General features: G+C 38.5%; 1 protein-coding gene across 1 annotated transcript in view; it reads right to left on the bottom strand.

Moving 5' to 3' along the window:
• Window positions 1-18533, bottom strand: part of FRMPD4 (FERM and PDZ domain containing 4) — a 958701-nt gene that overhangs the window by 851549 nt on the left and 88619 nt on the right. Inside the window, exon 3 of the mRNA XM_055269159.1 lies at window positions 17958-18081. Within this exon, the coding sequence (XP_055125134.1) occupies window positions 17958-18081 (124 nt within the window). The remainder of the gene's footprint in view (window positions 1-17957; window positions 18082-18533) is intronic.

The following is an 18533-nucleotide window of genomic DNA, read 5'->3' as shown; positions in this document are numbered from 1 at the left end:
TCACATCGGAGAGTATCATAAGGGACAGCTCCTTTGAAGGAAAGAATCTTTGAGCCCTTATATATTCATCCAAAGCAGAAAGAGTAGCTTGATGAGAGGGGATAAAAAAATACTGGGAAGCGGATTCAGGTGCAAATAAAAATAGTGACTTTTAAAATAACTATAAAATCTCAGGGTGCTTATACAACTTTGTCAGAACCGTAAACATTGACCCAGCTACAGGAAGAAAACAACTTATGTGAGGTGGAGCTCTACCTATTACCTGGTTGAGAGGTTTCTAGAACAACATGGCACACAGGCCCCAGGTAGGCAACTAATGGAACACTAAAAGGCAGAAGACATCCCCAGTCTTAACATAATGTAAATGAACCTGCACATTACAACAGTTTGTCTTCTCATCCCCTTGTCTCTGCAATGTTACCAGCAGCAGCAGGGGGAGTCCCATTTCCTTCTCATTTAACTGCTGAATTTTGAAGTTCAAAAAAAATTTACTGAGTTTAATAAGGTAACGCATGTTATATTGGATGAACCTAAGTCTCACTGTCCCCCTCATTTCCTTCTCCTCCTTGATCAAGTGCTCCTTGTTTACCAGAGTAATGATTGGCTCCATCATTTACTCTTCCTAACAGTTTTCATTAATGTTCTGAACCCTTGATCTTGGACTTCAGTGCGACAGCCCTGTGTTAACGTTCAGTCTATTCCAGTGGTTCTTAACTGCAGGTGATTTTTGTCCTTCAGGGCATATTTGGCCATGCCTGGAAACATTTTTGTTGTTACAACTTGATGGGGTTGTAATGTGCTACTGGCATCTAGTGTGTAGAAGCCAGGGATGCTGCTAAATATCCTGCAATGCACACAACAGCCCCACAAAAAAAAATCACTTGGTCCCAAAGTCAGTAAGGGCTGCTATTAAGAAACTGCTCTGCTGTAATCTGTTGTACAAGCAAGAGCAAGAATCATCTTGTTCAAAACAACCATTCTGGGATATTTTCTGGTCCTTGGAGCATATATTTCTGGGAAGAGGCTCTAAGACCTTTTACCGATAACCCTCATTAGACAAGTGATTCCACTTGCTTGGTCTGTCTCCAATGCCTTCTCCTATCTGCTGCATGTAGATCACTCCATATCCTTTTATTTGCAACCAAGGATACACTCTTCTTTTTCAGTCTGTCCCCTCCTCTAAATTATCTTTCACTTTGAAACACACTTCAGAGCTTTGCTAGCCACGTGTGGTCCCTAGACCATCAGCATCAACACTACCTGGAAAGAGCCTCTTACAGACGCAGAATCTCTGCCCCAACCCAGACCTATGGAGTTAAAACCTACAGGATTTCTAGGTGAGTCTTACACACATTAACATTTGAGACATGCTGCTGTAGTCTAAAGCACTGATTCCTGATTTTTTTTTATGCATTGGAATCTGATGGAGGTCTTCAAAAACACGCCTGGATCCCAGCCCCAGAGAAACTGATGTAATTGGGATTCACCCTGGGCACTGGGTTTCTATAGGTCCCCATGACATTCCAATGTGCAGCCCAGGATAAAAACCACTGCTCTGGATTAATCATTCTTAAAATGGTTGTTACTGGCTTCTTTCATTTGTACATTCCAATGCCTATACAAGAGCCAGTATAATATAACAATCAGGAGCCCGGTTTGGAGACTAAACACCATGGCTTTGAATTTAAACTGTCACTGATCATGTGATCTTGGGAAAGTTATTTAATTTCTCTGTGCTTCAGTTTCTCTAGATGTAAATGGGAGTAAGGAATAACTCTCTCATATGATGAGAGTTTCCCTCAGTCAAGGTTCAACCAGAGCAGTGGAACCAGACAATATATATACTAAATAGATTTATTACAAGGAATTGGCTTATGTCATTGTGAAGGCTGCTTATCAAGTCCAATGTTCAGAGTGCAGGTGGTCAGGAAGGGAAGATCACAAGCAGGCTGCAGGCTCAGCGGTACAAGTTTTAGCTTGTCCACAGGCATTTCTTAACTCAGGGAAGCCTAAACCCTCATTTAAAGGTCTTTAAGCTGATTAGATCATGTCCACCTAGTATAACCTCCTTTTTGATGAATTTAAAGTCAACTCGTTATGGATCTTAATTGCACCTGCAAAATCCCTTCACAACAACATATAAATTAGTATTTGATTGAATAATTGGGGCAAGATGTGTGTGCTACAAAATGGTCACTGCCTGTTTTTCCTCCTCTAACTCTCTAGGGACTACCCCTTTTACCCTGCCCTAACTGGAAAAAGAATTCCCTAGAAGGGAATCCTTGGATGGTGGTTGCACCTAGGCAAGTTGATACATCCAAGGCCATCACAGAGTTAAGTACCTTAACACATTTAACTCACCAAAGACAGTATCTCACTCATAGTTAGCATTCAGTAATTGTGATTATTGCCCTTATTAAAGCCATAAAAGTTTAGTTAGCCAAAGATTCTTATATAAAGTGCTTGTTCATATAATGTATTTTGATATGGTCAAATCTCAACTTCAACTTTATATTGGCTTATATTATAGCCAAGATACATTTTCATTCCTAACTAAAAATAGGTTATTAGTCACCAAAATGTCAGAGATACTTGATAGGCAGTAAGAAATCTTAACTTAAAACCTTTAAGAATTCAGGAAAAACATATATTCAAAACCAAAATTCAGGTCCAAGCGTCTCTACAGGAAGGAGTTCTTAACAGCAGTGCTATTCTGAATCAAAATCTACTTGAAATTTTTATAAAGTAAATGTAATCTTGGCTAGTATTCCTCAAGACTGTCAAGGTCATGGAAAACAAGGAAAGACAGAAAAACTGACAGACCAGGGAAGACTGAGGAGACATGACAACTAAATGCAAAGTGGCATCCTGGATGAGATCCTGAAACAGAAGATGAAGTAGTAGAAAAACGTGAAATCCAAATAAAGACTGCAGTTTAGTGAATACTAATGTACCAAAGTACCATCAAAATCAAAGGTTTTAACAATGGGGGAAACAGAATGAGGGCTACATAGGAGCTATCTGTGCTATCTTTGCAACTTCTGTGTAAATCCAAAATTATTATAAAATAAACAAGGTTACTTAATAATAAAAAAACCTAGGTTGCAACCCCCAAGAATTTTTTTAATTTTGACGTCCGGGTATATCGAGAAAGCTCTCACTGATTGTGAAACAAATCTCAGGACTGAGACCCATCCCAAGCTTCACTTCTGAGAGAATAGATTATGTTTCCAATTCTTGTTATAAAATCATTCCTTCAGGAAACACAGGATACAATAGGGACAAGAGAGCAATCTATTCCTTGCTGGCCTCTCTCAGACTCTGACCAAAAGCAGCAGACCCCTAGGAAATGGGAGATTAGACTTCTTTCATTCTTTGCCCTTTCTTGAACTGTGAATGATTCCCCTCAGTTTCATGATCTCAGAACTTAATTATTGAGCAGGGTAACTCCATTTCCTGTCCGGCAGATTTTGATGTACTGATTCTATGGCTTTCTGCTCATCTTGTCTTCCTACCAGATGTGCGGGAGTGAAGGAGCTGGTGGCTATCAGACCTCAAGGTCTCCAACAGGACAAGATCAAGAGGGATTCCACTCCCACAGACCACTCACTCACCCTAGGAATACTGTGAAATGCCTGTCCTGGTGCTTAGTTTGAATTGTTGAAAGACCATCTTTACGGCAGAAATGCTTTGTCATTTCACTTGGTAAGGGCCTTGGGTTTCAAGCCAGTTTACTCTTCTCTGCTCTACTGTGAGCATGAAAGCCACCTATAGATATGCTCTGAGGCAGGATTTTGACATGAAAGCCAAAATAAGAATTTAGGAAGAAAAGAAAGGGAGGGAGGAAAAAGGGAAGTTTGGTCCAGGAAAAAAAAAATGCAATGTCATTTCTGACTAACTAAACAGCACCTGAAAAATCTTTCTATCCCCACCTATATACATATACTATATACCTCCTAAACATACATACACACATATACACAATCACATGCACACACATGGAAGTTCTCATTTCTCTACACATAAGCTACTGAGTCCTCTGATAAAGCACAAAATTACTGTTAGGATATTTGAGAATTTGTTCACTTATTCATTCATCAAATCATTCATTCATTCATCAAATAATACTGAGTACTACTAGGTGCCAGGAACTGTTCTTGGAGCTGGGGATATAATAGTGAACTAGACAGTTTCTACTCTCACAATAATTTTGATACTACTAAATGACATTTATCAACTATGTATCAAATGCCAGTTACTGGACTATGTAATCACTTTACAAGTATTATCCCATTTACTACTCACAGCAACCCTATGAGGAGATAAAATTATTACTCCCATTGTTCCAGATGAGAACTCTGGGGCTTAGTAAGCTCAAGTAACTTATCCAAGGAACATGATAACACATAGATTTTAATCCAGAGAGGGTAATTACCTGAGCTAGCACAATACTGCATACCCAGTGTTAGATGTCAACTGTTAACCTATCCTGTGGTGGCATGAAGTGCTGACTGGAACAAAGCAAACATAAATATTGCTCTCTTTACTCCAGTGTGGAAAGATTCTCCAGCTTGCTTTCTTGGCCCCCTCTCCCCTCAGCTTCTGGGTCTAGGAAGAGGAGTGTCCTTGCCTTGCACTTGTCCCTCATTCTTCATTTCTTCCTCTCTCATTCCTGGAAAGGGAACAGCAAGGAGGAAATTGCCTTTCCATCCCACGCACAGCTGTTGCAAGAAAGCTCTGGCAGGCGCTGAGCTCTCCCAGGAGAGGGAGTCCAGGAGGAGCCATTCCCTGCTCCTTCCCGTGGCTCCCCCATTTTTGGATGAGCTTTATCCATAAGCCACCTGTTATGCGCAGCTCAAGGTATGGCATTGGCTCCCAGTCATAACCCAAACAGTGCTCTCTGTCCCAGGTAGAGATCCAAGGAGCTGAGGGAAGGCAGGAAGACATGTCTAAAAGAGGAAGTAGAGAAAATGCTGGACTGCAGTCTCTGAGCAACAGCCCTTGGAGACACCCCAAGAGGCAGCTGCCCAGCTGGCAAGGCTTGTGTCAGGCAGCTGTGTGCCCAGGAACAGGGAGCAGCACACATATGGCAGACCAGGCCCACACCATCTGTCACACGCCTGTGCCAGCGTCTTCACTTCAGGTTAGCTGGGAGTGGGAAGGCTTCAGGAGAGAAGTGACAGCTCACCAAGCCAGCCACATGCCATGGCTCCCCTCTAACAATCTCTTCCTTTAAACATTTAGACTCCTTCACCGCTGCCATATGGCAGTTGCCAGTGGATACTCTACCATAATTAAGAGCATGCAATTTGGAGTCAAAAAGCCCTGGGTTTGAATTCAGCTTCTCCATGTACAATTGTGGGTGACATGGGTAAATTACTTAACCACCTGTCTTTGAACATCAGTTTCCTCTTTTGTAAAATGAGAGTTGTGATAATTATCCCTCAAGGTAGTTGTGAGGATTATATTTGATAATATCTGTGAAGAGCTAAGGGCAAGGCTTTGAAAAACAAACCACATAATAGGCAATAAGTAAAACAAAGCCTTTTCCATGCTGAATCAAGTCCTTGACTACAAACATCTTCTTTTGTAGGTGGTAGGTCTTCTGTCTCAGTTGTGGAAATAAAAAGAGCAGTAGAGTCTCAGCACACTTTAATGTGCATTCAGAGCTCCTGGGAACCTTGGGAAAGGCAGATTCTGATTTAGTATGTCCTGAGTGGGGTCTGAGATTCTGCATTTCAAATCAGTTCTCAAAGGTGCTGATGGCGCTGGTCTAAGGACAGCACTTTGCACAGCAAGAGTCTGGAAAACCAGCTGTGGTACCTTAAACAAACTATTTCACTTCTCTAAACTTTGATTTTCTCAAATGCAAAAATTTAAAAGTTTACCTAGATAATTTCACAATCCTTCCTTGCTACAATGTTGTAATAGATTACTGCAAAAATGGCTGCCAACAGTTCCCCCAACCCTTCTGCTACATGACTTTGTCCCTCCTTCCAACAAGAGAAAGAGCCCTTCCCCTTGAATCTGGCTTGTCCTGTTACTTGTTTGGATCAGGAGAGTGTGACAGAAGTAAAACTTTGTGATTTCCAGGCCTAAGCCTTAGAAAGCTTGGCAGCTTCCATTTTCTATTTTTTATTTTGTGCCTTCTTGGCATCCAGCTTCCATGTAAAGAAGCTCAGGCTAGAGTGCTGAAAAGGAAAAGAAAATGGTCCAGCCAGCACTCAGCTCTATTAGGCACTGCAGCTGAGATGCCAGACACATGAGCATAGTCCTCCCAGACATTCCAGCCCCAGTTGACCTCCCAGCTTTATGTAGCTACACAAGAAACCCCTGCTGTGATTTCATGCAGCAAATGAACCACACTGCTGAACTCATCCACAAAATTCTGAGAAATAATAAATTTTTGTTGTTTTAAGCCATTGTGTCTTAGGATGGTTTGTTATACGGCAATTAATAGCTGATATAAATGTTCTGCTCACATAGGAGATAATAGAAATTTTTAAAGCCACAACACTTGGAATTATAAAGAAATATGCCCATTAACTGGAGGGCTGAATATATGCTGAGAAGTGACTTTTACATTTATATAGACAGTCTGTGACTTACAATGTTTCAACTTACAACATTCAGTATGCTCTTGGACTTACAATGGGGTTATGTCCAGATAAGCCCATTTTAAGTCAAAAATGCACATTTGACTTAACAGCATTTTCAATTTATGATGGGCTTATTGGGATGTAGCCCAATCTAAGTTGAGGAGCACCTATTTGTTCAGGGCTAGTGGGGAATATGAGAAGTTGGGGACGTAATTCCAAGAAACTTGCATTACATTTGGGAATGCTATAGCGTATATTACAAAAAAGTTAGAGAACACATATCAATTAATAATAGTGCACTAAACATATATTTGAGACTCAAATTATTTTAACATCAACAATAAAATTCTACAGATGCCTAGAAGGTACTCAGTAAGTGTATTCCAGAATTAGAGAACAGTTCTACGAAGAAGTACAGGCATATCTCATTTTATTGCTCTTCACTTTATTGTGCTTTGCTGATAGTTTTTGCTTTGTTGTGTTTTGTTTACAAATAATGGCTTGTGGCAACCCTGTGTTGAGCAACTTTATCAGCACCATTTTTCCTACAGCATGTGCCCACTTCATATCTCTGTGTCAGATAATGTTAGCATTTTTTTTTAGCAATAAAGTATTTTTAAATTAAGGTATGCATTTTTTTAGAAATAATGCTACTGTACACTTACTATAGTATAAACATAACTTTTATATATACCGGGCAACCAAAAAATTTGTGTGACTCACTTTATTGCAATATTTGCATTCTTGTAGTGGTCTGGAACCCACCTGCAATATCTCCAAGGTATGCCTGTATAACTTAAACTTGGATAAATGAGGGGGTAAAAAGAACTATGTAATAGTTGAGTCATGGTGTTCAAATTTTCTATACAAAAATGAAACGGCCCTATTGACAAATACATTCTAGAAAGTATCAGAAGTCCTTTATACAGATGATGATTTTAAATGGACCTTTAAAATTATTTTTGCTATGGCATACATAATTTCAATAAATTAGTAAATTGTGAGGACACAAGGTTATTGTAAAATATATGCTATAGAAATATGAATAGAATTTCAGAGTTGTAATACAGATAAAAAATGTGAAGGTGTAGTGTTAAAATAAAAAAATGACAACATAGGACTCTTGAAAAGTGTACACAAAGTAGAATTTGGAAAATAAACATAAAGGATTTGATGTACATAGTGATCACCTTTAGCCCTCTCATCCACATCCTAGTTATAATATGTTTTATTTGGAAAATATTTTCTAAGTCATTGCTATTGATAATGTGAAACCTGAGAATTAAAATTTTCCAATGATAGTCCAATAAAATGAGTTCAATGGTTAAGAATAAGATGTAAGAAAAAACAAAATTAACACTTGTTTTATAATATTCTTTATACGCATTTCTGTAAGAAAATTCTGCACTTACAAATAATGTTTTAACTGTACTGGAAAATAAACCCATTTTTTAGAAAAGGAAATTAATCTTGTAGGCAGCTTCTCAAAACTCCATTTATCTATGTTATCATTTTGCTACCTCTTTTTATGAAAACCCAAGAGGGAAGAACACAATTCTGATATACTGGTAATGTGAGACCTCAGAATAACACCCATTTTAAATGAAAGTTCCAACCAAAAATCATGATTGAGTGTTCAAGTATTCTTGGAGAGACAAAGGACTAGTTTAATAATGGTATAATACTACCTTCCTACCAGCACATAGATCGACCTGGGTACACAGTTAGCATTCAATGAAGTAATTAAATAAATCTGTCCTGGGTGTGACTGGTTGAAGCCAGTGTCACAGGTGAAAAAAGAATTTACCAAGACAGTTGTAGGTAAAGACACACAAATTTATTAAAGTACAAACATGTTGCAAGGGTGCAATAGGCAGCACAGCAAAGAAGGGGCTGTCTGCCAAGAGGCAGAGGATGGAGGGAAGTTTTATAGGTTCATACTGGAGGGGCTATGTGCAGATAAGGTGTGCAGATAAGGTCCTGCTGCTGGGGCTACGTGTGGAGCAAGGTATATGGGAACAGGGTGTGGTGCCAGCAGATTGTCTGTGATTAGTCATGTCTCAGAACAATTGTTCTCCCTGACCTGGGGCTCCTTCTTTGTTGTTGCTTACCTATCTAATTACAGCTCCACAGGATGAATGTCAATGCATACAAGCTTTCTCAAGGATGGCCTTGGATAGAGGAAACAAGAAGAAACAAGAAGGGTTAACTCAACTCACTGCAGTTAAATCTTCCTTGAATATTCCTTCATCTATTCATTTAACACTGAAGTTAAAAGGCCAAGATTGAAAAAGTTACAGTAACCTAAAATTGGAGTAAAGGGATATTCTTTGAGTACCTATATCTTGGTGGAGAAAAACAGACAATAAACACATGAATAAATGCATAAGAATGCTAGATGATTATGAGAATGCTGTAGAAAACTAAAGCTGAGTCAGAAGAGTGGTGGGCAGGAACAATATTTAGGTGAGGTCATCAGGAAAGGTCCCTCTGAGGAGACATGTAAGCAGAGACACGTGGGAGAGAGCATTCCAAAGAAAGGAAACAATTAGTACAAAAGTTCTGAGTCAGAAAGGAGGGTTGGTATTAAGATATAATTATCAGATTTTTAAAATAATAAAATTAAATGGAGAAATAGAATAAGCAAAAAAGTTAAAAAAAACAAGTCACGATTACTGGAGCTGACTTTATGTGTATAGAGTATGCGAGCACCTTCCTCACTTCAGGGGTTTGAGTTCTGTTTTAGGAAGGGGAGATGGTATTCCTGAGCAAACACATTAAATACACAGAATTTCTAACCCATTAGCTTCAGTCCCCTGGGAGAATTGTGTTAAATCCAGTCAGCAATTATCTGTAATACTGGATAACAATATCTACCTGAGAGTGAGCTTTGAAAGGGCAAAGCACAGTCACTGTCAGAGAAGGGTCTTTCAGGTACATATTGAATTGCCTGGGGAAAGACCTTCTGACATCTCTGTTTGCTTTTCAAAGCACTGGCTTTGTGCTTTGTAATCAGGAAAAAAAAAAAAAATGGTTTGTCTAAATTGATCTCCTCTCTGTGATTTCAATGTATTTCCCCACTGTTTCCTTCTAGAAATCCACTTTATTGAGACAGAAGACTCCTCAGTTGTCACCTTAAAAATCTTCAAAAACTTAAGGTGCATATTGGGGAAATTATGAATAGGTAGTACAGATTAACGGAGTTTGAATCATCAATTACCATTTGTTACACCTTCCTGATTTGTGTGGGAAAAGCTGAGAAACTAACAAATATGATTCCTTGGGGGCATGTGCAGCCCTGCAGAATAAAGCATGCTCTACTCTGGGCATCTCCCAGGAGCACCTTGGTTTTATAAGTATTTGGCCATAAAATCATCTCAGCCACTAAAAGTATAGATGGATAATCAATAGCATAAATGAACCTTAATAAGATTTTGCTTTATTTGGGTATACATTCAACTCAAAGCTTTGAAATAATAGCTTTCATGCACAATTTAATAAGGTCAATGGAATAGAAACAACCTATGGGGCTACGCTACTAAGCTTCCCTTTTTGGGCAAGGGGATAACATGCCTCTTTGAAAAACTGAAAAAAGTGATGGGCCCTTTCTCCCAGGAAAATGCTTAAACAGATATAAAATTGCATTAAGTATAGAGGAGTTCATGGATCTCCTGTATTATCGAAGCCCCATGCCCTAGAGACAATGGAAGACAAAGAGTGTAACAATAGTAACACCTCAGGTCTATACGGCACTAGGAAAAGAGTCCTAATTTTATTGGTGGTAGGTACACCAAAGCAGGGCATGTTAACATGATGGCTATTTTTTTAACATTTAAAAAATGTTTAATTGTGGTAAGATACACATAAAATGTGCCATCTTAACCATTTTTTAGTGTACAGCTTAGTAGTGTTAAATATATTCACATTATTATGCAACCAATCTCCAGAATGCTTTTCATCTTGCAAAACTGAAAGGCTATACTCACTAAACAACTCCCCATTCTTCCACCCCCCCAGCCCCTACCAATCACCAGTCTACTTTCTGTCTCTATGCAACAGATTACTCTAGATACCTCATATAAGTAGAATCATATAGCACTTTGTCTTTTTGTGACTGGCTTATTTCGCTTAGCGTAATATCCTGAAGGTTCATCCATGTTGTAGCCTGTATCCATTTCCTTCCTTTTAATGGCTGAATAATATTCCATTGTATGAATATATCACATTTTGCTTATCTATTTATCCACTGATGGACACTGGGCTTCTTCCACCTCTTGGCTATTATAAATGGTGTTGCTATAAATATGGCTGTACAGATATCTCTTTGATATCCTGCTTTCAATTCTTTTGGATAATATACCCAGAAGTGCGATGACACAACAGTTTCGGTGCATCCATTTTGATGGGCCTGTTACATGCCAAGGAACATTATGAGTCAGCAATTGTGAGTAGGGATCCTTGTCAAAAGGGCCCACCAAAACGTGAAATCTGTGTTTTATTACAAAGTCATGCACATGATAGACATCCCTGATCCTTATTCTATATTTAACCTCTCCTCTATTATGCAGATTTCACATTTTACTTTATTCATGCCAGTATTTTAAAAATTTTTATAAGAATGTATTTTATAATAAAAAGGTAATAAAGCTCTTTTTAAGTCTGTTAGAACTAAGTCTCAAAGGGTATCTCAACTATCTCTTAAAACTGTAAATTCAAAGGAAATTTATAATATGAATATTGGTGAATATATATATATTCATATTATGTGTATGTGTGTTTATGTGTGTGTATATGTATATGTGTGTATATATAAATACCTAACTGTTCTTCTAATGTGTGTTTGCATATACGTATATATACACACATACACATACATACACACACATTAGAAAAACAGCTAAGAATTTATTTGAAGACTTTCTGCACAGTATGGCACTGAGAACAAGGACATGTCAATTTCTCCTCCTCCTTCCCCTGAACAAGCAACATAACACGGATCAATAAAATTGAGTGTAACCAAAAAGCCTTCAAAATAGCAGAGACGTCTATCCCCTCAATTATCAAATAGAAAAGGAAATATTTTTAAGTGTAATTCTTTATTGAATATAAACAAGTAGAGCCATCATGATTTTAAAGGTGAAATTAACATGAGATGTAGACCATTTATTCAAGGTGTCCATGACGTCTCTAAGAATGAGCAATCACTCAGCTTAGAATGACAAAAGGTCCTTTATGAGCAGAGGACAAGGTTAGCACATTAATCCCTGTCATGGGTTCTTTGCCTGCCAGATGGAGCCTGTACCCTACCCCATCCCACCTCTGAATCCCACCTTGTCCCAACTCCACCACAGGGGAGATGAGGCCCTAAGATGAAGAAAGGACATCAATTTGTTTATTTCCTGGTTATCAGAACAGCTGGAATTTCAATGATTTGTTCTGGGACCACATCAACATAGTGGCATCAAAAGATACCTAAGTCACTAGAGCTCTAACACAGCTGGGCCAAAATTGCTTCAAAACTCATGTGCCCATCTGAATTATCCCAAGTCAGATCCAACAACTTGGCCTATGTCATTCCAAGCCAGTGTGGATTCAGGGCATCAGAAACCAGCTTCAAACCATATGCCCTTTGGAAGTGTCCTTGACAATTACTTTACAGCTCTGCTGGTGCATACGTACTGGAAGATTCAATCTCCTTAGCAGCCTAGAATTTCAGCTAGAATTTCAATCTCCTTAGCAGCCTAGAATTTGCTTATGGCTGTCCTCAAGCACCATGGACCATTTACAAAGTGTATAGGGGTGATCTCTCCTTGTAGATTCAAAGTGTTTTCAGAACAGGGACTAGATCTACCATTTATTTTCCATCCCCCCTAGAGCTTAGTATAATGCTTTGGGTGTCAGAGATATTTGTTAATTTTCAGACAATCTCCTCAAGAAAGATTAGAGAGCTTTTTACCAGAATGCCATAAAAAAAGACGTATGGGTAAATGAGCACCCTGAGATTATGGCATAAGCTAGATACATCTCTCCTCACACATAAGGACCAGATACAATGGCAAATCATTGAGAACCGAGGTGAAAGAAATAGACTATTTAACCAATGTCTAAGTTTCCAATTTCTGTCTTTGTGCCAATGATCCCCAATTTATATTTGCAGGCCAGACTGCTCTTCACCGCTACCATCTACTTACTAGGTGTTGCCAACCTGGATGTCTCAGAGGCCCCTTACACTCCAAAAATTTGCCAAAGCTCAGCTCATTTGGCCCCTAAAATATCAGCTCTGTAAAGGCTGGGCTTTTGTTTCATTCACTGTTGGATCCTGAAGGCCTAGAGTAGTGCCTGGCAGAGAGCAGGTGCTCAATAAAGAGTGTTTGAATGAATTTAATAATGGATGAATGAATGCAGGGACCTCCCCAGGAAACACAGTCTTCCATTAAAGCCACATGTGTTGCCAAAGAGTTCTCTAGCACTTGACAGTTAAGACCAAACCCTATACCTCTTCTCATTACCTCATCCTTCCAGTCTCCTCTCTCTTTTATCAAATCACCCTCTCTCCTGCCTCATCCCTGGGAGCCCCTAAATATGCTCCAAATCTACTACAGGTTGAATATTTCTTATCCAAAATGCTTGGGACAAGAAGTGTTTTGGATTTCAGATTTGTTCAGATTTTGGAATATTTGCATATACATAATATCTCAAGGATGGGACTCAAGTCTAAACATGAAATTCATTTATGTTTCATATATACATTATACACATAGTCTGAAGGTAATTTTACACAATATTTTAAATAATTTTGTGCATGAAACAAAGTTTTAACCATGGTTTTACTGTGACCTGTCACATGGGGTCAGGTATGGAATTTTCCACTTGTAGCATCATGTTAGTGCTCAACAAGTGTCAAATTTTGGATTTTCAAATTAGGGATGCTCAAACCATATCATAAAACAAAATGCTCCTTTATTATACAAGGTCCTCTATAAATCTGTTCACAGTCTCTCTTTGCCAGCCCCACTCACACTGTTATAATCTTGAACACCCTAGAGTTCCCAACTCACACCTCACTCTTTGACCCCTCTGTACTTTTCTCAGGCAAGGAATGACTTGCTGAAATGTCCTCCCCCTCCCCTGGAGAAGCCCTCTCTTGGCTATCTCCTCTTTACCCTTTAATTCCCAGTGCAGGTATTGTCTCCTCTATGAAGGCTTTCTCTGGGAATTCCCCCTCCCAGTCTGCCAGGCAATGTGTTCCTCTTCTATGCTCTCACAATACACTATGCCAGGACTCTTTTCAAACTTTTTTTTATATCTTGGCACACATAGAAAATGGTTGAGGGTATTGAAGACTGTGCATGGCCATAAGCAACTGGCCTGGGTCTCTGGCTTTCATAAACCTTGTGCAGCAACACCTGGATACTTTTGTAACCCATTCATTGCATACCAGCATGGCATGTCAAGCTGGTTGGTAACTCTGTTCTTGGTATGTCTTAGTCTTAATCGCTACATTCACTGCACTGTATTATACTTATTCGCGTTTGTGTTTTTCCCTCACTGAACCTATGAATTCCTTCAGGGCAAGAAACTTATATTCTTATTTTTCATGTTTTAAATGACTATACAATAAAATGGACTTTTGAGGATGTACAGTCCCATAAACTTTATCACATGTATATGTTTGTGTAACCATGACTACAATCAAGATACAGAATATTTTCATCACCCAGGGTGCTGACACACCCTCCTCCAACCCCTAATCCTTGGCACCCACTGATCTGTTCTCTGTCACTATAGTTTTGTCTCTTTAAAAATGTCTTATAAATGGAATTGTACAGTATATAACCTTTTGAAACTGGCTTCACTCAGCCAGTGCCTTTGACATTCATCCAATTTGTTGTATGTATCAATAATTTGTTTCTTTTTATCACTGAGTAGTATTCCATTGTGAGGATTTAACATAGTTTGTTTATTCATTCACCCACTAAAGTGTATTTGGGTTGTTTCCAGTCTGGGGCAATTTTGATAGACTTGCTGTAAACATTCATGAGAAGGTTTTGTGGGAATGTAAGTTTTTATTCTTCTAGGGTAAATACCCAGGTGTGGGATTATATGGGCATTATGGCAAATGTATTTTTAGCTTTATGACAAACTGCCAAACTGTCTCCAAAGTGACTGTACTATTTTGCCAATAGATTGTACTGGCAATGTATGAGAGTTCCAGTTGTTCCACATCCTTGCCAGCATTTGGAATTGCCAGCATTTTTATTTTAGCCATTCTCATAGGTGTGGCATGGCATCTCATTGTAGCTTTGTCTTCATCTTTGAACTCCAGCATTTTGCAATGTGGTAGGTTCTCAGTAAATATTTGTTGAACTGAAATACACTCATCTTGTTGTTTTGCCTCATTTAATAAACCCACTAATAATAAATTCAAGGCCAGGCACAGTGGCTCACGCCTGTAATCCCAGCACTTTGGGAGGTCAAGGTGGGCGGATCACTTGAAGTCAGGAGTTCAAGACCAGCCTGGCCAACATGGTGAAACCCCATCTCTACTAAAAGTACAAAGATTAGCCAGGTGTGATGGTGCATGCCTGTAATTCCAGCTACTTGGGAGGCTGAAGCACGAGAATCACTTGAAACTGGGAGGCAGAGGTTGCAGTGAGCCGAGATTGTGCCACTGTATTCCAGCCTGGGTAACAGAGTGAGACTCTGTCTCAAAAAATAAATAAATAAAAATAAGTAAATTCAATTTTCACTATACTTTATACTAAGCTTTGTGTTAGAAAAACAAAAACAAAAACAAAAATTGCACAGGACAGAAGTATTAAACACTCTCTCATCTTCCTGTACTCACTCCTTTTCCCAAGTCCTAAATGAATCACTCTGCCTATTAGGATACATAGCAATGTAGCCTATAATTTTCACTCAACAAACTGAACTTGAAGGCATGCAATCAAGAGCTTTTGAAAGTCTCTATTCTCACTGCTAATGGTACTAACTGTAAGTGATGATCTAGTTATCATCATCAATAACTAGATAATTGGATGAACCAGGCACTGTGTTAGGAGAAATTCCTATAGTAACTCACTTATCTCCCCAACCCGATGAAATAGGTATTATCCTCATTTTAGAGATGTGGGAACTGAGGTTTAATGAAGCTGACAAGCTCGCCCCAAATCATATAGCCAATAAATGAAGGCTCCAGGGTGCATACCAGATCAAGCTGGTTTCAGAAAACACAGTCCTAACCATTCCATGTACCTGCTTTACTTGGCAAAGGAACTAGCTGCTCTTTAATCAACAGCAAAACAACAAAAACAATCTCAAGTCACTTTAATTTTGAAGAGTTATAAAACTTTAGAAAAGTAAATCTCTCTGTTTACTTGAGTCTTATGATAATAAGTCCTTCAGACCAGCCATGAGGCATACAGATGGAGGAGCATGGAGACCCCCAGTCTGGGAAACCCCAATGGCTCTATTGGAAGACACACTAAAAATTATAGACCTTATTCTCGTGAAGCTAACAGCATGAGTAGGACTTGCTGAGCAAACTTAACTAGCGTCACTTGTGGCTCTATGATAATTATCCCTGCCCATTGAATCTTGAACTATATTTACATAGTTCTATAGTTGAGAGTGTTCTCCACTGCAGACCTAAGCTGAAGTGATAATAATGGTTTCTTGTTATGTTGATTCTAAAAATAAAATAGAATTTTATATGTAAAATAATATAGTAACCTGGATAATCTAATGACTATCAAACTATTAGATGCATCCAGGGATAACAAAAAGCTTCAGTCTTTAGAGACATACATAGCACTAATTTTAATAGAACAAATCACAGCCAGACCTTTTACTAGATAGATGCTATAATAGTCAAGAGACTATTGAACTGGAATTCAGTGGTTTGACCTAGTATTTTGATTTAAAATATTTCTTACCTCTTTTATTACTTACTTCCTCCCAAACCCATAAACAAGCTTCAGTGAGCTTGGAGCTGAATCTATTTCTTTGAATGTTATTGATTAGGAAAGATAGGAGGCACAAATCCCAGGATCCTATGTCTTAAGTGATGACTTTCCAGAGCCCAAACATTCAATCATTTCACCCTTCAAGTAAGAAATCAGGAGAAAAATGTAGGCGCTAAAAAGAAAAGTCATCCAATGAAATTATGTTGCAAGCCAACAGCTTTTGGGGATCACAGTAGCTAGTTCCAAATGTCAGACTCTTTTGTGTGTTGGAGTCTCATAGAATAACAGCAATTTCTAAATCTTCCTTACAGTGAACTGCATAACAAAAAAAGGTTTCATTTGCACTCATCTCAAAAGTGTTCTAGACAAATAGTGCCACCAAGTAATTATTGACATAAAAAATTATGATAACTCAAAAACACTTGCTTCAAAGTCTCAAGTAGCAAAAGTTGAGGGCAATGACTTTTATCAATTTGGAGAGCTTCTCTTAACCTGTGGCAGTTCCTCTATGTTTGGGTCTGCACATAATGTTCGTATTGCCCTGCTTAAACACTCAATAATCATAGAATCTACTGAATGAATATCATCTAAACAAATTTATAAGGGTCTTATAATATACAGTGCCAGTGATTAATGAGAAAGCATTAAATAGCAGAATAACTGGAAATTTTCCAATCAGCATTCCAAAGTGTGTGCATTACTGACGAATTTCTCATATTTGAAAGCTAGACAACCCCAAGAAAAGAATTACATATTTATATAAATCATAATCCATTCAGCAATAGTCTGAACTTTCTGTAAAATTGTGATGTTTCTCAAGGGAGAAAAACTTATTTATCAAGACCATTGAACATAAAGAAACAATTAAATACAAACCAATTTGCATAGCCAACATAGCATTTTCTTTTGAAAAATCAAAACTTTTCATCCTGACAGATATATTTGTCACTGAGAAGACAGCACTTTTAAAAGAAAATAAACACAGCACACAATTCAATTCCCTTGCAAAAAGTGCAGCCAAAAGTTTACTGTGAATTATAGCCTATTATAATACCACAGAAATGAACAGGCAGCTAAAATCAGTTTCTCTTTTCCCAAAAGTGCCTGAGGACATTTATTCATAAGGAAATAAGTGACCAAAGTAGTATACGGCTTTGTCCTTCTGTTTTACAGGATATTCCTGCCTTGCCTCCAATATTCTTTTTAAATTTTTGAATTGCCTGAACAAAACTCAGAAGGATTTCATTTTTCTCCAAAGGCATCGTTCTGGTATAATTCTGAGACACAGCTTTCAATTCTTTCCAAATAAATTCATCCTACTGAAAAGCACAAGCTCATCTCAGAAAGCAACAATAAGACCCCTGATATTTTTTCCTTGAAGACCATTACTCACTGGCAAATATGTTCTCCTTCATCCTCAGCCGCCCTGCTGAAGCACCAGGGAATGGAGAAGGTCTGCCAGTTTTCTCCTTCAAGGTCCTCCTCCATGGTAGGAAGCCAAAACAGCCCACCTTTTCCTAAGGATGGAAAGAAAGAACTTCTTCTTTATTCTTTTATAAGAAGAATGATTGTATCATAACAACTGCTATCCAAGAAGAGGGAGAGAGGAAGGAGAGGAGGAATTGATGCTGAGAGGCCAATCATATTTCATCACTCAGCTACTTGGAAACCAGATATTCTTAAACAATCACGTGCTCCAAGAGATTTGAGGATGCAAAAGAGGAGTGGCTCTGCCTTTTGTAAATTATTAACAGGGACTTTTTTCCTGACCACGAGTAAAGATGTACAGACCAGTTATTTAAGAAAACAGCAATTAGGTCTGACATGGAACATAAAAATGGACAAGTCAACAGCAAGATCTCTGATTGCAGTTCTGTGCTGACCCCTCTGAATCAGGACAACCCGGTGCAGTTAGAATCAAAGTGATATCAAACTGGGAATGAAGGGGCACCTTCTGAAGGTCTGAAGG

Source organism: Symphalangus syndactylus, chromosome X (assembly GCF_028878055.3).
Source record: "Symphalangus syndactylus isolate Jambi chromosome X, NHGRI_mSymSyn1-v2.1_pri, whole genome shotgun sequence".
NCBI classification, from domain to species: Eukaryota; Metazoa; Chordata; class Mammalia; order Primates; family Hylobatidae; genus Symphalangus; species Symphalangus syndactylus.
This window is presented reverse-complemented; position numbering and strand designations above follow the sequence as displayed.